This window comes from Manis javanica, chromosome X (assembly GCF_040802235.1).
Source record: "Manis javanica isolate MJ-LG chromosome X, MJ_LKY, whole genome shotgun sequence".
Lineage (NCBI taxonomy): Eukaryota > Metazoa > Chordata > Mammalia > Pholidota > Manidae > Manis > Manis javanica.
The window spans coordinates 30,807,070-30,827,845 of NC_133174.1; the positions used below are offsets into that span (position 1 = coordinate 30,807,070).

Consider the following 20,776-nt stretch of genomic DNA (forward strand, 5'->3'; position numbering starts at 1 on the left):
GCAGACAAATGAGAGAATGAGAACAAGCCCTCCCCTCACATCTCATCTCCTTTCTTCTTTCTGTGCTGTTTGTTCAGGGGGAAGAAAAGAGCACACTCTTCCTCAGTGTTCCCCTCCATACTCTTTATGAGCACTGTTTTCACTTTTTATTTGCTGACCAATAAACCCAAGGGTAGGTCTGGTCTGTTCGCAGAGATAAAGAATTACACGCGTAACTAGTCTTTATCCAGCCCAACAAGCGCGGTTTCTCTTTGTTTTTCACAGTGTTTCTGAGAGATAAGAGGAAACCACCCAGAGATGATGCATGACCAGGGAGTTTTTGAGATATTTTATAAATTCATGCTCTATTCTAAGCTGTGGATTAGGGATGGAAAGAAAGGGTGTAGGCATCGCATAACCTAGTTGATTTTTTTTTTCTGGGTTTAAAAAAGCAGGTGAACACATTCACACACACACACACACATACACGGGGGTGGGGAGACATGAATAAATGTTCCACTGAGGAAAGAATAAGCCTATTTCAATCATTGGCACAGAAGTCAAATAGGGAGTATTTCAGTAATTAAAATGAGCACATAATCCCAAAATTTAATGACCTTTTCCTTTCACAAAAACAGTTTCTGTCATATGGATTCAAGACCAAAATTGGCAGACAGTTGAAGAGCCAGATAGAATCCTAGGAAAATAAGGGAGGGGACCAGGTTAGAGTCGTGTTTGTGCCCTTGAAGGCTCTTACCAGGTTTCTGTAAGTGAGCCAGAATGGAGGGGTTGATATAAGATGGATGATGTAGGATATTATGCAGAGCAAGACCAAGTGTAAGGTCAGCTGGTACTCACAAAGGCACAAAGAGTAAGATGTTTTTAATAGCAAATGAAAAACTTGGTAGCAATTCAAATAGAAGCAGAGTAGGGAATCACTTCAGAGAGACTGCTATTCAGCTAAGGAATGATCCAAGTCTGAGCCCAGGAATGATGGTGAGGATGCCTAGGAAAAGGAAGATCAGGTCTTTGGGAATTTCAGGCAGAAAGGAGGAGTAAACCCAAGAAACAAAGATAAGGAGCTAACAGAAGGAAAATTTAAGTTGGAAGCCAGGACATAATTGTTTCTGAGCAACTAGATGGAAAATGAGGAGACAGTAAAGTCTTAGTGAAGTTGAGCAGGGCTTCATTGTCTGTGCTACATACTGTGCATTGCTATTTCTTTCCACCCCTAGGCTCCCAAATTTTAATTACTTCTGTCTATGTCTCATCTCCAGCCCTGAAAAGTAAGTTCCCTCTAGGGAAAAAATATGTTCCAGGCTTTCTAGAACTGCATCCACAATACCTAGCAGAGGGCCTCACTGGAATAGTAGCTCAGTAAATGTGAATTGGCAGAATGGATTAATGAACAGCTTCCTCTTTATGTAATTATTTTCCAAATGAAATGCTAGATTTGTGGAGGCCAAAACCTGGATCATAGTTTACTCTTCTATTGTTGGGTAAATCAGAGGAGCAAGTTATGACATAAGAAATCATTTGTACTTTATTTTGAAAGGAATTAATGAATCTAATAGTAGGTAACAGGTAGGAAAATTTGATGTGTGAGTCTTAGAAGAGGGGCCAAAATCCAGTGGACTTTTCCTTGATCCCAGATTCATTCAGTCAGACCAAGGCTAAACTTCAGGGGATTTGGGGAAGGGGTGGGGGCAGGGTTACTCTGACTGGTACTTTTTTTGTGCGGGCCTGTCGTTTTGGAAGGTTGGCTTCATGAGGGGAGAGTTCCTGTGTGTCTTTTCACTGTCCTATCTCCAGCATCTGGAACAGATTTTCCTGAAATATAGTAAGGGCTTAGGAAATAATTGTGGAAGGAAGGTAAAGAGGGAGGGAAAAATGGAAGGAGGAAGAAATGGAGGGAGGGAGGGACTTAAGGAAAGGGGCGGGAGGGCTCTGCTTTTCATGCCAGTAAACTGGCCCATATTTACGCATCAGCTACCAAAGGGCCCCTCAGGTACTGTATTAGGAACCAAGGATACCAAAATGATGAGGTGCCACAGTCTCTTCCCCCAAATAATTGATGGTCTAGTAGAGAGAGAGACAGACAGACACAACATACCAGGTGGTAAGTGCTACACCAGAGTCAAGGTGATATGATGTGGGTGCCAAAGGGAGAATCTCATCTGCCCTGAGGAGTGGGAAGCAGAAGAACACTGCAACCCCAAGCACAACATTAATCAACTCCATGGTGCTTTGCTGGCTTGAGAACACTTGAATCTCTAGAGTCCTAACACTGACTGTGGTAAGCTGAATAAAAGATGGAAGACTGCAAGTCGTTGCATTTAGCCATTCTCTCTTCAGAGTCATTTTGATATTAAAAGTTATTTTGCCTTGGTACTTATTGAACATTGGTTTCATTCAGAGAATGCAAAAGGCTACAGGGAGTCTGTCATGCAGCAGCTTGTCAGAGAATTGTGGCTTTATAAGCACAGTCTAAATGACACAAATTGAAGGCCCATTGTCTGGGCCAGATCTGCACCGCATGCCAGGAGTAAGAGCTTTGTTAAAGCATTATCAGTTAGGACCAGTCTTTGGTCTTTTCTGAGCACTTTCTTGTTCCTGTGACAAGGATTAATGATATAACTAACTGTAGGGTGGTCTTTGCATTTTATAAAAGCCTATAACAGTAAAGACCCAAGTTTTCTGAAGAGGGCAGATAAACTTGACAACAAGGAGAGAATCAGTGGTTTAAAAAAATTATGGTGACTAAACTTATTTATACATAGGAAAAGGATTGGGAGGATATGTTAATGGCCTTTTTAAGCAAGAAAATCCAGTGTCTGAGGCAAAAAGAAGATCCTGATTTGACTTCTACTTCTTGAATTTCTTATTCAGGTTCTGACCCCAGCACAGATCAAATCAATTTGCCAGGCAATTTTGGACTCTGGGAAGCAATATGCCATGAAAAAGAGGAAACCATTTCCCCTGATGTATTCCTACTATGGAACCGAATACTTAGGTGAGTGAAGGTGTTGGCAAACTCCTGTAGGATGAAAGGAGTCTCTGATACCAGTGTTGACTAAAGATTGAAAGATTTGTTTTTGACGTAGGTCATCACTATGTATTTAAGTAGAAACACTTTAAAATTCCATTTAAAAATATTGATAGATATTACAAATCAGATTACAAAAAGATTTAATATTTGTTTTCATAGTCTATCTGACAGAAATGTAGCTATTTTAACAACTACTTCCACTACAGGCTAAAATCCAGATTTGAGATTGTGAGTTCATTGGCCTAATTTTGCTGAGAAAGTTTGTGTATAGTTTATACACTCATTGTAAATACTTCCTGTGCACAGGGAAACAGGATTCCACCACTAACGTTGTCAAGTTTTTAATATTAGTGGATTAATAACAGACAACCAAATCACAGTGGCTACTTTTGAGATCTGAGGCTGTAAACGAAAAATTAGTTACTCCCCTTTTGAATCCTTCAGCAGTTCCTCCCCATCACTTCTGAGCATGACTTGCAAGGCCCTTTATAGATCAACTGCCTCCTTCTCCAAACTCAAGCTTTATCTCTCCCTTCCTTGGTTCTGCCCAGCATAGTCTCTTGTAAGCAAACTGTTCTCATATCTGTGTAACCTTTGTGCTTGCTCCTTGTGGCTAGAATGCTTGGCTTCCTGTACCCACTTCATCTGTCTGTAATACTTACAACAGGACTTCAGGCATTATTAAATCTATTGAGAAACTTTGTGCTTTTGCAAAAAAGCATTTATTGAACTTTCTCTGGAGAAACATTCACACATTTTGAGTTTTACCCCAAAGCAAAATTGGTTAATGCCAGGTCACCCTGCCACACTCCTAATGGAGCCTTTATCACATCACACTGTAGTTAATGGCTTACCAACCACCTGAGTGGGTTTGTGCACCTTCAGAATGGGAACTTTCTCTCATTTATCTTTGGGATCTCTGGACCTTTACCAAGAGCCCGTACATAATGAGGGTACCCAAACAAGTGAATCAATAGATGACAAACAACGTCAGCAATGAGCTTATAGACTAATAGCTCTGTGAGAGTTTTCTCAAAGGACCTTTAAGTTCCCATCAAAATTTCCCTAGCATCTGTCTTTGAAACAAGAGCTTGGGTGTAAATGGTTTCTTGTAAGGTAATCCCAGTAAGTGTTGATAATGGAATGAGGAGGCAAGACAGGGAAGAGAAAAGAAGTTAATGGAAGATGTAATAATGGGCAGTTATGAATAACTGAGGCTCATTTCCACTGGGGACAGTAAGAGGCTGTAGAGAACATGCCTCAGAATTGTCCCACCCTCTGGGTGAGGAAGCTGGGGGTGGTCATTCACCAACTCCTTTCTTTATTGGTCGAGTGCTGCTCCCAGAGGTGTTAATTCCCTAGGTGTTAATTTCAGCCCTGTGCCTGTAGACTGGGCACAGCTCTGTGGCCAGAAAAAGCTTCTGGCAAAATGAGAGGTGCTTGAAATAGGCAGCAAGGAGGATAGGTGCCCTAGGATAATGAGTGGGGATGAGGTGATGGGCAGGGCACTGACAGTATCTGCCAAGGTTGGTTTTTTCTCCAGACTGGATGGGGAGGGCCTCAAGGGTACATACCCAGTCATATTCGTAATTGTATCCCTGGGGCTTGGACAATGCCCAAAACACACTGCTAATTGTGAAGGATCAAATAAATTAATACCAGTTAGTACTATTTAACTTTACAGGAGAAGGGATTTAGTCTGTTTTGTTCGCTGATTTACTTTCAGTCTGTAGAACTGTAGTATCTGGCACATAGTAGATGCTTAATTCTTATGTGTTGAATGAATGTTTAGGATACCTAGAAGAAATTATTTTCAAGTATTTTAAGGGCATTTCATAAAAGCTATTGATATGTTAATTACAGCATTAAAAATCCTTTTATCTAAAATAGGGATTAGTCATTAAACTTTTTTCTACACAGGGATAGATAATAGATATTTTCAGTTTTGTGGGCCAAATGGTTTCTGTTACAAATACCACTCCACCATCATAGCACTAAATCAGCTGTAGACAATACACAAATGAATGAGCATGGCTGTGTTTCAATAAAACTTTGTTTACTAAAACAAATGATACAGAGAAGACACGTAGTGGCTGTACAGCATCTTACTATGCTGATGGACAGTGACTGCAATGGGGTGTGTGGGGAGACTTGATAATATGGGTGAATGTTGCAAAAACTTTCATAAGATTGTGTATCAATGATACCTTAATAAAAAAACAGCAAAACAAACAAACAAACAAACAAGAGGTAGACCATATTTGGCCTGCAGGCTATACTTTGCAGACCCTGCTCTAACATATCTTTCCCAGAAGCCTAGGTCTTCAGCAACTCAATTACTGTATTACTCTGTGCTTTCAAGTAATATCACCATTCATTTTTTTATACTGATTGTCTTTCACTAAATTAAACTGGCTCTCCTCCCAATTGTGTGAATTAATTATGCTTTGTCAATATAGGAGCAGCTCATGGCCTGTCATCCATTCTCCAGATGCTTCTTTCTTACCATGAGCACCTGAAGCCCTCAGAACAGGAGCTGGTGTGGCAGAGTGTGGACTTCCTCATGGAGCAGGAACAGAACTGCAACTGGCCACCTGAGCTTGGTGAAGCCATCGAGAGAGAGAACGAGCTGGTGCACTGGTGCCACGGCGCCCCAGGTCTTCACACACACTATTATCTGAAAACATTCCTTGCACCAGGCTTAGCCTGAGAGAAGTACCTTTTCTGGGAAGTGAGGGTATTTCTTATCTTGTGTCATTACTACATGAAATTGAAATAAAAAAGTCCAAATGAAATTTTTCAAAGCCACAAATGTCTTGATCTTTAACAGATCTCCAGAAATGATCCCATATTTTTAAAGTTATATGATCTGTATCTATTTGTACATAAATTAAACAAGCACTGTCCAATAGAATATAATATGATCCACATATGGAACAGAATTTTAAAAATTTCTATTAAAAACCTAAAAAGAAACAGGTGAAATTAATTTAAATAATATATGTTAGATGACCCAATATACATAAAAGATTATTTTAACATGCAACCAATTTTAAAATTGAGCCATTCCACATTTTCCTCATATTAATTCTTTGAAATCCTGTACATATTTCAAACTTACATCCAATCTCAACTCAGAGTAGCCGCATTGCAAGTAATAAATAACTACACCGAACAGTGCACAGATCTGGAGCTTGGCATTTCAAAACCTGGTCCCTGGACTACTGGTATTTGCAACATGGGAGCTTATTAGAGATCCAGAATCTCAGGCCCCACCCCAGCCCACTGAATCAGAATCTGCATTTTAACAAGATTCCTAGGTGATTTGTATGCACGTTATGTTCGAGACACACTGTTCTATAACTCTTCTTCAGATGAGGTGTTGCATCATCACCTAATAAAAAGTCTAGAGGAATGAGAAGCCATCTGCAGTGAACTCTCTGGAATTGAGTCTAGAAATTTTCAGACCTCATCATTTCCTTTATTCTTTTCTTTCTAATCTCATTATACTGCTAATTAGACCTTCCGAGAAGGGGCAATTCAAAAGAAGTTAAATTCAAATAAATCAATTAATTTTGGTTGATTGGCCAGAGAGAGATTTAAAATACCAAACAACACAAAATTTTTGGATTAGGAGTGGATTTAATTTTCAAGGCTATGCTTTAATGCTGTGCCTTAAAATATATTTGATTGATATATATTTGTTACCTGATTTCTATTACTTCCTTATCTAATTAATGTTCTTTAATCCAACTGTAATTTCAGTTTTCCTTGTTACAGTTTGAGTTGACAAATAATATGTCTTAGTTCATTGGTCCTATTGTCTCTGACTGCCACATTTACCTAAGGAAGGGACTTCAGAGTCTCCTTTGTGTGCTTATACCAATGCCAGGGCATTGTGCATTATGTCCAGGCTAATTCCCATCAGTGACATTGTGAGACCATTTCTTCTTGCTTTGAAGTTTTTGGAGAAAAACAATAGTTATTTACCTTTCTGGAAATGTTACCCCTTCATGTTATGCTCAACACTCCCATTTCCCATTCCCTTTAATTATTATCAGTGATAGTCTCTGGATAAGTGCCAAGCACCCCAGGACCCTTGAATTTTGGAGATGTCCCAAGGTAAAATACAGAATATTTTGAAAGGACGCAATGTATTAGAAATGTCATATTAAGAATGGGAAGATACGCCATACACAAATATGAAACGCAAAAGAAACCTGGTACAGAGTAAAATTAATATAACCCCTGAGAAAGATGACATGGATCCCATGACTCTTTGTGAAAGGGAGTTAAAAATAAAAATCATTAACATGCTAATGGAGGTACCGAAAGATATTCAGGAACTCAGGAATGAATTCTGGATGGAGATCCAATCATTGAAGAGCACAATGGAGGGTATTAAAAGCAGATTGGATATGGTGGAGAAGATGATAAATAAAATAGAAACTAGAGAAGAGGAATACAAAGAAGCTGAGGCACAGAGAGAAAAAAGGATCTCTAAGAATGAAAGAATATTGAGAGAACTGTGTGACCAATCCAAACGGAACAATATTCGCATTATAGGGGTACCAGAAGAAGAAGAGAGAGAGAAAGGGATAGAAGGTGTCTTTGAGGAGGTAATTGCTAAAAACTTCCCCAATCTGGGGAAGGAGATAATCACTCAAGCCATGGATGTGCAAAGATCTCCAAACACAAGGGACCCAAGGAAGACAACACCAAGACATATAGTAATTAAAATGGCAAAGATCAAGGATAAGGACAGACTGTTAAAAGCAGCCAGAGAGAGAAATAAGATCACATACAAAGGAAAACCCATCAGGCTAACATCAGACTTCTCAGCAGAAACCTTACAGGCCAGAAGGGAGTGGCATGATGTATTTAATGCCATGAAGCAGAAGGGCCTGGAACCAAGATTACATTATTCGGCAAGATTATCATTTAAATTTGAAGGAGGGATTAAACAATTTCCAAATAAGCAAAAGCTGAGAGAATTTACCTCCCACAAACCATCTCTACAGTGTATTTTGGAGGGACTGCTATAGATGGAAGTGTTCCTAGGGTTGGATAGCTGTCACCAGAGGTAATAAAACCACAGTAAAGAAAGTAGAACAGCTAATTACTAAGCAAATGCAAAATTAAATTAACTATCCCCAAAGTCAATCAAGGGATAGACAAAGAGTACCTAATATATAAAGAATAGAGGAGGAAGAAAAAGGAGGAGAAAAAGAAAAGAACCCTTAGATTGTGTTTGTAATAGCATATTGAGTTAAGTTAGACTCTTAGATAGTAGGGAAGTTAACCTTGAACCTTTGGTAACCATGAATCTAAAGTCTGCAATGGCAATAAGTATATACCTATCGATAATCACCCTAAATGTAAATGGTCTGAATGCACCAATCAAAAGACATAGAGTCACTGAATGGATAAAAAAACAAGACCCATCTATATGCAGCCTACAAGAGACTCACTTTAAACCCAAAGACATACACAGACTAAAAGTGAAGGGATGGAAAAAGATATTTCATTCAACTAAGAGAGAGAAAAAAGCAGGTGTTGCAGTACTTGTATCAGACAAAATAGACTTCAAAACAAAGAAAGTCACAAGAGACAAAGAAGGACATTACATAATGATAATGGGGTCAATCCAACAAGAAGATATAACCATTATAAATATCTATGCTCCCAACACAGGAGCACCTACATATGTGAAACAAATACTAACTGAATTAAAAGGGGAAATAGAATGTAATGTATTCATTCTAGGAGACTTTAACACTCTACTCACTCCAAAGGACAGATCAACCAGACAGAAAATAAGTAAGGACACAGAGGCACTGAACAACACATTACAACAGATGGACCTAACAGACATCTACAGAACTCTACACCCAAAAGCAGCAAAATACACATTCTTCTCAAGTGCTCATGGAACATTTTCAAGAATAGATCATACACTACGCCACAAAAAGAGACTCAGTAAATTCAAAAAGATTGAAATTGTACCAACCAGTTTCTCAGACCACAAAGGTATGAAACTAGAAATAAATTATGCAAAGAAAATGAAAAATCCCACACACACATGGAGGCTTCACAACATGCTCCTAAATAACCTGATGGATCAATGTCCAAATAAAAACAGAGATCAAGCAATACATGGAGACAAATGACAGCAATAATTCAACACTGCAAAATCTGTGGGACACAGCCAAGGCCATGCTAAGAGGAAAGTACATCGCAATACAGGCCTACCTCAGGAAAGAAGAACAATTCCATATAAGCAGTCTAAACTCACAATTAATGAAACTAGAAAAAGAAGAACAAATGAGGACCAAAGTCAGTAGAAGGAGGGACATCATAAAGATTAGAGCAGAAATAAATAAAATTGAGAAGAATAAAACAATAGAAAGAATCAATGAAAGCAAGAGCTGGTTCTTCGAGAAAATAAACAAAATAGATAAACCCCTAGCCAGACTTATCAAGAAAAAAAGAGTCTACACACATAAACAGAATCAGAAATCAGAAAGGAAAAATCACTACGGACACCACCAAAATACAAAGAATTATTACAGAATACTATGAAAAATTATATGCTAACAAACTGGATAAACTAGAAGAAGTGGACAACTTTCTAGAAAAATACAACCTTCCAAGGCTGACCAAGGAAGAAACAGAAAATCTGAATAGACCAATTATCAGCAATGAAATTGAAGTGGTAATCAAAAAACTACCTAAGAACAAAACTCCTGGACCAGATGGCTTCACCGCTGAATTTTATCAAACATTTAGTGAGGACATAATACCCATCCCCCTTAAAGTTTTCCAAAGAGTAGAAGAAGAGGGAATACTTCCAAACTCATTCTATGGGGCCAGCATCACTCTAATACCAAAACCAGGCAAAGACACCACAAAAAAAAGAAAATTACAGACCAATATCCCTGATGAACATAGATGCAAAAATACTCAACAAAATATTAGCAAACTGAATTCAAAAGTACATCAAAAAGATCATCCATCATGATCAAGTAGGATCTATTCCAGGGATGCAAGGATGGTACAACATTTGAAAATCCATCTACATCATCCACCACATCAACAAAAAAGAAGGACAAAAACCGCATGATCATCTCCATAGATGCTGAAAAAGCATTTGACAAAATTCAACATCCATTCATGATAAAAACTCTCCACAAAATCGGTATAGAGGGCAAGTACCTCAACATAATAAAGGCCATATATGACAAACCCACAGTCAACATCATATTTAACAGCGAGAATCTGAAAGCCTTTCCTCTAAGATCGGGAAAAAGACAGGGATGCCCACTCTCCCCACTGTTATTCAACATAATACTGGAGGTCCTAGCCATGGCAATCAGACAACACAAAGAAATACAAGGTATCCAAATTGGTAAGGAAGAAGTTAAATAGTCCCTGTTTGCAGATGACATGATATTGTACATAAAAAACCCTAAATAATCCACTCCAAAACTACTAGATCTAATATATGAATTCAGCAAAGTTACAGGATACAAAATTAATACACAGAAATCTGTGGCATTCCTATATACTAACAATGAACTAGCAGAGAGAGAAATCAGGAAAACAATTCCATTCACAGTTGCATCAAAAAGAATAAAATACCTAGGAATAAACCTAACCAAGGAAGTGAAAGACCTATACCCTAAAAACTACAAGACACTTTTAAGAGAAATTAAAGAAGATACCAATAAATGGAAACTCATCCCATGCTCATGGATAGGAAGAATTAATATTGTCAAAATGGCCATCTTACCTAAAGCAATCTATAGATTCAATGCAATTCCTATCAAAATACCAACAGCATTCTTCAACGAACTAGAGAAAATCGTCCTAAAATTCATATGGAACCACCAAAGACCCCAAATAGCCAAAGCAATCCTGAGAAAGAAGAATAAAGCTGGGGGCATTACGCTCCCTGGCTTCAAGCTCTACTACAAAGCCACAGTAATCAAGACAAATTGGTACTGGCACAAGAACAGACCCATAGATCAATGGAACAGACTAGAGAGCCCTGATATAAACCCAACTATATGTGGTCAATTAATATACGATAAAGGAGTTATGGATATACAACGGGGAAATGACAGCCTCTTCAGCAGCTGGTATTGGCAAAACTGGAAAGCTACATGCAAGAGAATGAAATTGGATTATTGTTTAACCTGATACATAAAAGTAAACTAGAAATGAATTAAAGACTTGAATGTAAGTCATGAAACCATAAAACTCTTAGAAAACAACATAGGCAAACATCTCCTGAATATAAGCATGAGCAACTTCTTCCTGAACACATCTCCTCGAGCAAGGGGAACAAAAGCAAAAATGAACTCATGGGACTACATCAAACTAAAAAGTTTCTATATAGCAAAGGACACCATCAACAGAACAAAAAGGCACCCTACAGTATGGGAGAATATATTTGTAAATGACATATCTGACAAGGGGCTAACATCCAAAATATATAAAGAACTTATATGCCTCAACACCCAAAAAGCAAATAACCCGATTAACAAATGGTCAGAGGATATGAAGAGACAGTTCTTCAAAGAAGAAATTCAGATGGCCAACAGGCACACGAAAAGATCCTCCACATCACTAATCATCAGGAAAATGCAAATTAAAACTACAATGAGATATCACCTCACACCAGTAAGGATGGCCAGCATCGAAAAGACTAAGAACAACAAATGTTGGTGAGGATGTGGAGAAAGGGGAAACCTCCTACACGCTGGTGAGAATGCAAGCTAGTTCAACCATTGTGGAAAGCAATATGGAGGTTCCTCAAAAAACTCAATAGAAATACCATTTGACCCGGGAATCCCACTCCTTGGAATTTACCCGAATACAGCTTCTCAGATTAAAAAAGACATATGCACCCCTATGTTTATCACAGCACTTTTTACAATAGCCAAGACATGGAAGCAACCTAAGTCTCCATCAGTAGATGAATGGATAAAGAAGATGTGGTACATATACACAATGGAATACTATTCAGCTGTAAGAAGGAAACAAATCCTACCATTTGCAACAACGTGGATGGAGCTGGAGGACATTATGCTCAGTGAAATATGCCAGGTGGAGAAAGACAAATGCCAAATGATTTCCCTCATTTGTGGAGTATAACAATGAAGCAAAACTGAAGGAACAAAATAGCAGCAGACTCAGAGACTCCAAGAAGGGAGTAGTGGTTACCAAAGGGGAGGGGTGTGAGAGGGCTGGTGAGGAGGGAGAGAGAAGGGGATTGAGGGGTATTATGTTTAGTACACATGGTGTGGGGGGTCACGGGGAGAACAGTGTAGCACAGAGAAGGCACATATTGGATCTGTGGCTTCTTGCTGCACTGATGGACAGTGATTGCATTGGGGTATGAGTGGGGACTTGATATGGGTAAATGTAGTAACCACATTGTTTTTCATGTGAAACCTTCATAAGCGTGTATATCAATCATACCTTAATAAAAAAAAAAGAATGGGAAGATAGTCCACTGAAATGAGTGATTGGGTCAGTTAATTGATGTGGGAGTCTTGAACGGCAGTTATTCCATCCTTTATGTACACCACAGTCCATCTGCATTTGTAGCTTATATACCCTAACAATACAGCATAGGGTTCATCATCTTGGGGACTTTAATTGGCCTCATTTCTCGTTCATGTTCAGTATCTTGCTAAGATTAAACATAGGTTGCAAAGCAAAGTCATGAAACCTGTGTATTCACTGGATTACCAAAATAACCAATTCACAAAGGGATGAAGAACTGATTGTGGCCCATTATTTCTGCCAACCCACATTCCCACCTCAAGTACTGGTCTTCCTTTTAAGAGATGTGCTAAAAATAGCATTGAGAGTGATTATAGATCTGATAAGTGCAGGTTGAATACCATCAAGATTTCTTGGAAGTTAGCAACAGTAAACGCTCCAAAAATTCTAAAACAGGAGTGATCTACAAAAATAATTTTCACTTGTTTGAGGAGAATATTTTTGGATAGCTGCTTTATGAACATTGCAGATGGTTTGGGGCAGCAGACTGATTCTGTGCTTAAAAACCTGCCGGAGGTAATCCGCAGTGTGGAACTTCATCAATGACACCTAATCTTCCCTACGCTTGTTTGCTATTGACTTCCCTTCAACTCACCTCTGTAAGTGACAGCCTTAGTTATCATTTATGCCGTGTGGAAATAATTCTTGACTCCAGCAACTCTGGATTTGGATTCTAGCTCCAATACTAACCAGCTAAGTGACTTTGAGAAAACTGCTTTGTTTCTTTTGTGCCTTTGTTTCTTCATCTGTGAAACAAGCATATTGCGATGAAGTAGTGAGTGCAACTCAGCTTTTTAGCACTATAGACCCATTTTATCCTGAGGTCCCTTGCCGTTCCTGAGGTATATATCCCAAAAGATTTGCAGACACCACATTTATAAATAGCCAATATGGCATAGTGCTTTTCTCACTAAATACAATGAAGTATGTAGCAGGCAGATTCATATGACCCTTTCATAGCCTTTAATGATTCTGAAATACAAGATAAAAGTGTTTTACAAAATCATTAAAACAAAGGCTGTGGCGAAAATAAACTCTAGGTTGCATTGTTACATCGTTGCTCTGGGAACACTGACAGTACATTTCCTTTACTCTGAAACACAAATGTGGCTTTTTTTTTTTTTAGTTATTTCTCAAGGACGCCTAGGTAGGTGACTTTGAAAAAAGAACAAGGGCTTGTGAGCGCAGATGTCATTGGTCGGTGAGCTTTGTAGAGCACACAGTACAAAGCATGCCTCAGGGAACACACAGATCCCAGAATGGGCGTGTGTGCTGTTCTCCCGTGTGGTTAAACTGTACCTGCCAAGGCTGCCCATCCCAAGGCTCTGCTGGGTCACATGGTTTCAAAGACTTAGTCTCCCAAGCTGTATTTCTTAAGCCATTCCTTTTCCCATTTGTATTTGGCAATGACATATATAGTTTCTGACTCTGGTTTCTTATCAATGCATAATAATCAGTGTTCCCATGATGAAATGACAAGGTTCCCATCAGAAGCAAAGGAATCCAACATTGCTTCCTTTTAAATGAAGCAGTGTTACTGTGGATTTCATTAGCTCACGTTAGGAGACAATAGGTTCAGAAGTTTTTCAAGGTCCCTTTCATGTGCCATTCTGTGATCCAGGCTGCAGGAAGAGGCCCCTTCTCTCTGGCCAGAACCATAGGATCAGTAGCTACTACGCGACTTGGGTAATGACCTGGCATAGAAATTGGACCATCTCAACCCTTCTTCCTGCCACATTTCTCACCTCCCCTTCCACATCAGCTTGTGCTGGGGCGAGAAGTGAGATCTTACAGGGTCAGTAGCCATTTGTCAAACACCATGCTGCAGACTAGGGGAACAAAAATAAGATAGAGTTCCTGTCCTTGGTAGTTTGCACTCCTAGGGGAGGCAGACAAGTATACAGGTCATTTTAATATGGTTCTGTTCAAGTGTTAAGGTTTGTATAGGGAGTTAGAGGAGCTCAGAGGAGGGATTCCTAGTGCTCCTCCAGGTTAGGGAGGGCTTCCTGGAGGAGGTGATGCCTGAGGTAACTTGGCCAGGTAGAGAAAGATGGGAAGTTTTTTCCAAGAAGACACAGTCAGAGGCATGGAACCACATAGTGAAGGAAAGGGAACTGAGGTGGTTTGGTTTTACTGACGTGAAAAGCTTCAAGTAGGGAATGGAGAAGTGGTAGGAGAACAGAGTAGAAGCCAGGTCACAAAGAGCTTTGTATCTCACCTGGAGATTAGCTCCACCTGGATTCTGAGGGGAAAGCTAAGAGGCCCAGATTACATCACAGAGTTGGTCTGCTTTGAGTGGGGTTGTGGGGGTAAAGGGGGAAAATGCTGGCCCTTTGTACTCCTGTGTCAGTCAGTCATTGGCTGAAATCTGCTGTGGGGGTGGGCACATAGCATAGCCTCCCAATTGGCTGAGGGCAAATCTCCCAATGAGAGGGTGCTGTGAGCTTTGTTAGCAGCCAACTCATAGCAACTGGAAGACGGGGCACCTGCCGGTAAGGTAAATGGGATCTGGTAGGGCACCAAGGGCTTCCAGTTTGCCTGGCTAATACCTCCTCATCCTGTGGTACTCAGATTAGATACTGTCACAGCCCCTATTGGGCCTTTCGTGCCTCCAAGTGTGGTTAGGAGCCTTCCTGTGTGCTTCCACAACACCTCTTGTTTCCCCTCACTAGCCTAGTTAGTGCCTCTCATATAGCCTAAGGTTGCAAATGCTATGAAAGCAGGAGCTTCTTAAAACTATAGCACATACTATTGTGTCTGGTGTGTAAGTAGATGCTCAGTTAGTATTCTAAACGTCCAGCAAGTCCTGGGAGCTGGCTCTTTTTCTTTAGACACTTTGCCATCTTCCTGCCAACTTGATCAGCTCATAGCTCTGCCATTACCCTTCTTTAGGTCTCTCTTGACACCACTGTGGGACATTTTGTCTATAATACTAATCACATCATTAAAAATGAACTCCAACCAATCCACAACAAAAATGCCTGCACTGGTTCCCTACTGCCCACAGAATACAGTCCAAGCTGCCTTACTGGACTTATACAACCATCCATAAGGTGAACCCAGTCTACCCTTCCCCCACACCATCCTGTTGGTTAGAACACTGCCCTGGGTCGTCATGTGGCTTGTTTGTATGGGCTCCGAATCTTTGGCCTTGCTTATTTTGATGCCTAGAATGCTTTCTCTACCTCACTTTGGGCCTGGAGTTTCCTATGCACCCATTCTCTAAAGCCCCAAAAGAAACCGTACCTTCTCAGCTAACTGTCTCCCTCAGGGAATTTCCACTTTCCTGATGGCTCTAGTATTATTGATAGCACCATTCATTTTATGCCCCAACAGCATCATGAGCTACATGTCCTATTATATATCAGTCATATGTACATATTTTTCTCTCCCTTTCTAGACAGTACCTTTCTGTGCAGGAATCATGTTTAGCATTTATTTTATATTACCTAGGCCCAGGACTGGCTACATAATTTGGGGGACCTAGTACTAAATGAAAACACAAGCCCTTTCAAAAAAATAATGAAGAATTTCAAGATGGTCACAGCAGAGCATTAAATCCAGCATGTGCCTTGTGAGGCTCTTGTGAGGCTGTACAGGTCACATGCTCAAGAAGCTATCCCTACCTAGGGTTATGTGTCCAGTAGAACACTCTGTATAACCAACAAACACTCAAATGAATAGATGGAGTGAATGAATAAATGAGTAATTAAATTAGTTCAATTCTTTTAAAGTCATGCTTTAGTTTGTGGGAGACACTTTGTTCCTAAAACTGAAGGAGAACAGTGCTATAGGCGACCATCATCAGTGGTTGACTGGAAAGCATTGGCTGAGGAGAGCCTGTTGTTATGTACATGTTAATCATGAAGAGTGTTAAAGGATACATTTTAGAAGAGAATAAAATCATGACTCTTAGACACATATAAAATAAACATGTCAGCAATTTTATTTAGCTCATAAATTAATGAGAGAACAAAAAAGATACTACAATTGGTTCAAAGGAAAATCCAAAGAGCAGATGTATTTATAGGCCATTAGGGCCATTAGGAATGCAGACATAATTTGCTTAATAGATGCAAAACTGGCTGCTGCCACAAAAGCTGAGGGAAGTCAGTCCAACCTCTATCAGACAGAATGTGAGTCTTTAGAGACAGGAATTATTTACATTACTCTTAATTTTCTGCGAGGTAATTTCGATCTCTACAGAGGTATAAAATAGCCTAGTCAAAGACAATGAAGGGCAAAGATAAGCCTGATGGATGGGCTAGTCAAGATGCCCAACTAAATTCCAGTCTTTCCCACTTCACGTAGGACAAAGGTAGGCCATGCCGGAGAAAGTGATCTTGTGTTGCTAATCTCCTCTCTGACTGCAGTCACCCAGAACTTGGGGGAAATCATTTCTTCAAATAGCTGTGGCCTCTTTTATTTCTGTTCCTGCCTGTGTAGTTGAGATTGCCTTTGTTGAGGAGTTTGGAAGGAAAATGTCTTTCCTTGGAACAACCAAGTCTGGAAGGGACTCCACAGCTGGAGTAGAAATCTTGGCCAGGTCACTTGGGATCATTGTTGTTTTTGGAAGGACTCCCTATTCTTAACAAAAGGTATATAGTTCTAAGTACTTTTAACATTACAAATTCTGAACCCCTGTGGGAGAATGGGCAAAGTGTATAAACATTTAGCCATTCCAAACAGCCAGATAGGCAGAATGCTTACCAGAGTATGCATCATTAAATATTAACCCATTTGTAAATTATGGATTTTATCAGTCTGTGTACTTGCTGCTCGTCCTCCGAGGGCTAACACCACGATACAGTTCAAACAACTCAAACTAAATCTTACAGGTAAAGTAAGACTCCCTTGTAGAAGATTCTATAACCTTGCTACTTCTTAGAAGGCCATTTATTAGAAAAAGCAGTGTCTCAGGCCGCAGCTCAGATCTACCAGATTAAAATGGATAATTTATCAATTCTTGGGTGATTTGTGAGCCTTTCACCCATTGAGAAGTTCTGCAGTATAGTAAGTAGTAAGCCCTGAAAGTCACCTCTAATGTCCTTGATGTTTTCACAGGAATTGCCTATCTGTTTGCCAAAGCTTATCTGGTTTCCAAGAAACCGCAGTACCTGGACACATGTATCCGGTGTGGGGAACTCACGTGGCAGAAGGGCCTGCTAAAGAAGGGGCCGGGGATTTGCCATGGTGTAGCTGGCAGTGCCTATGTCTTTCTGTTGCTATACCGGCTCACAGGAAACTCTAAATACATCTACCGGGCCCAAAGGTCAGTTGTTTTTCACAAGTATTTTTTTCCTCCAACATTAACCTAATTAATGTGCTGAATAGGTAATAGAATCACAAAGTTTAAAAAGTGTAAAAAGAAATAGATCAACTATGCCCTCTAGCAACTTAGTTCACTTCCCAGGAGATAATCAGTAGTACCATTTCTTAATTATCTTCTCAGAGATGTTCTTTGTATATATACAAGCAAATAGGTGTATACAGAAAATTTTGCCCCTTTTTTTATACAACTGGTAGCACCTTGCTCTCTTAGCTATCACTCTAAATTAGCACATAAAGGACTTCATTTTTATTGTTGGTTAGTATTACGTTGTATGAAGAAACATCATTTATTTAACCAGTTCCATATAGAAGGATATTTGGATTATTACCAATATTTTGCATTACAAATAATGCTATGATGAATAACCATGTACATGTGTTACTTTGCATATGTATGGATATATCTGAAAGATAAATCCCTAGAAGTAGAATGACTGGGCCAAAGCATATATATATATATATATTTGTGATAGTTTTTTATTGTACTAAGAACACTTAACATGAGATCTATCCTCTTAACATATTTTAAAGTTCACAATACCATATTGTTAGCTATAGGCACAATGTTGTACAGCAGATCTCTAGAACTTCCTCACCTTGCATTGAAACTTGATACCCATTGAGCAACAACTCCCCATTTCCCCCTCCCATCTAGTTCCTGACAACCACCATTCTATTCTCTGCTTCTGAGTTTGACTATTGTAAATACCTCATGTAAATGTTGTCATGCAGTATGTCTTTTTGTAACTGACTTCACTTAACATAATGTCCTCATTTATCATTTAGAACAGTACTTGGCACATTGTAACTGCAATTTGAGTGTTCACTGTTATTATTACTTAAAATTAAAGTTACATCACTTCAGACGTTTATGCATAAATGTTCATATATCTATGTGTATATATATAAGTATGTGTGTATATATTAATAAGATCCTACTATTATGTATGTATGACAGTGCAATACATACCATTTGCAGCCTATAATTTTAAATGAACAATTTTCAAGGGAGCTCCTTTATTTCCATTTGTATAAATCTATTTCATTGTTTTAATAACTGTATAGTTATTTGCTGTAGATATACCATGATTAATTTAACCAATATTTAAGTAATGGGCACTTGGTACAAGTGCAATCTTTACTAATACAAACAAAATTGTCCCACATATCCAATATGTAACATTTCTATGTTCATGAAAGCATTCCTTGTCAGAGAAATGTTAGAATTGAGTTATGAGATACATAGGTATTTCTAGCTTGTCTTTATCTTTAGCCCATTTTTTCTCTGATTGTGATGCTTATATTATGGATTGTAACTGTTTGTCAATATATGCTGTAAATATTTTCCTACTTTGCCATTTCTCTTTCAACTTAGTTCATGATCTTTGGCCAGACCAAAATTTTAAGCATTTTTCTTGTCAAAGATATCAGACTTCCAAGAGTTCTAGATTTTGTGTTATCCTTAGAAAGGCCTTTCCTACTCCAAGGTTACAAAAACATTAATTTACCCTGAATTTTAATACCTTTATGATTTTAACTTTTCTTAATATAAGTTTATGCTCCTTTCACCTATTTATCCCATGCATTTAAAAGTTATTTTAACTTTTATATCTTTGATTAATCTAGAACTTACTTTTTTAAAAATGGTGTCAGTTAGGTATCTATCTTTGTGTTTTTAATGAAAAAGCAAAATTTTGCAATAACATCTGTTGAAAAATTACCCCAGTGACTTGAAATTCAGTTTACTATAAACTGAATTTATATAAATGTATGGGTTTTTTTGTAGACTTTCTATATTTTGTCATTCATTTATTTCTAATTTTTTCTTAGTTATTCTCTCCCATTTTTTCTTCCAATTATGTTTTAGATTCAGTTTTTCAAAATTTAAAAAAACCCTATGGAAACTTAATTGGAATTTCAATGAATTTATAGGTTACTTTAGTGAGAATTAACATCTTTAGAATATTGAGTTTTTCCATCTAGGAACATGGTATGTTTTCTATTTATTTAAGTTTTCAAAAATGTCATTTGTTAAAATGTTTTTTGGGGATGTGTTGTAATTTATTCAACCAATTCCCTTTTGATGGACATATATGTGGTTTCTAGCTTTCATCTATTAGAAACATAAAAATTTTTTTTAAGTATGGTTGACATATTATATTAGTTTCAGATGTACAATAATTTTGATCTTATGAAGAAAATCTTGTATGTTTCTTATAAATTTTATTCCTAGATATGTTGTGTTTCCAGGTTTGTGAGTGGAATCTTTTCCTCCATTGTATTTTCAGGTCATTTATTACTGTATTTGTGAAAGCTTTTCAAAACACACATATTATTGCAGTTTAGCAACCTCAAATGCATTTCTTCCATATAAATCTGCATTGTTATCTATAAATACATCTTAGTTTTGATAAATATCACAATGATATATCTGGTCACCTAACAGAACTCCATTACTATTTCTATTAGATTTGTATTAGATTCTATTGGGTTTTCTAAATGCACACACATATTATCTGCCAATAATTATCATTTTGTTACTTCCTTTCTCTTTTGTATACTTTTTGTTTGTTTCCTATTTCAGGGGTCATAATCTCCATAAAAATGTTCAATAAGAAGAGGAATAGTGAACATCCTTGCTTTTATGCTGATTTTATTAGGAATGCTTCTATGTTTTACTCTGATCTTTTAAATTTGCTTCATATAATGAATATCATGTCAGATTATGACACCTCTGTTCAGGATAGTCCAATGGTTTCCCGTATGACTCAGAGTAAAAGCCGAAATCTGTCCTCTGAATGAAAAGCTTTATAGGATCTTGCATCCCATTCTCTCTCTGATATC

The 20,776-nt window shown here is 38.3% G+C and overlaps 1 protein-coding gene across 1 annotated transcript in view; it reads left to right on the forward strand.

The window, feature by feature from the left end:
* LANCL3 (LanC like family member 3) overlaps positions 1 to 20,776 on the forward strand; it is a 97,362-nt gene that overhangs the window by 68,994 nt on the left and 7,592 nt on the right. Inside the window, exons 2-4 of the mRNA XM_037001539.2 lie at positions 2,869 to 2,992; positions 5,488 to 5,685; positions 17,666 to 17,873. Of these exons, the coding sequence (XP_036857434.1) occupies positions 2,869 to 2,992; positions 5,488 to 5,685; positions 17,666 to 17,873 (530 nt within the window). The remainder of the gene's footprint in view (positions 1 to 2,868; positions 2,993 to 5,487; positions 5,686 to 17,665; positions 17,874 to 20,776) is intronic.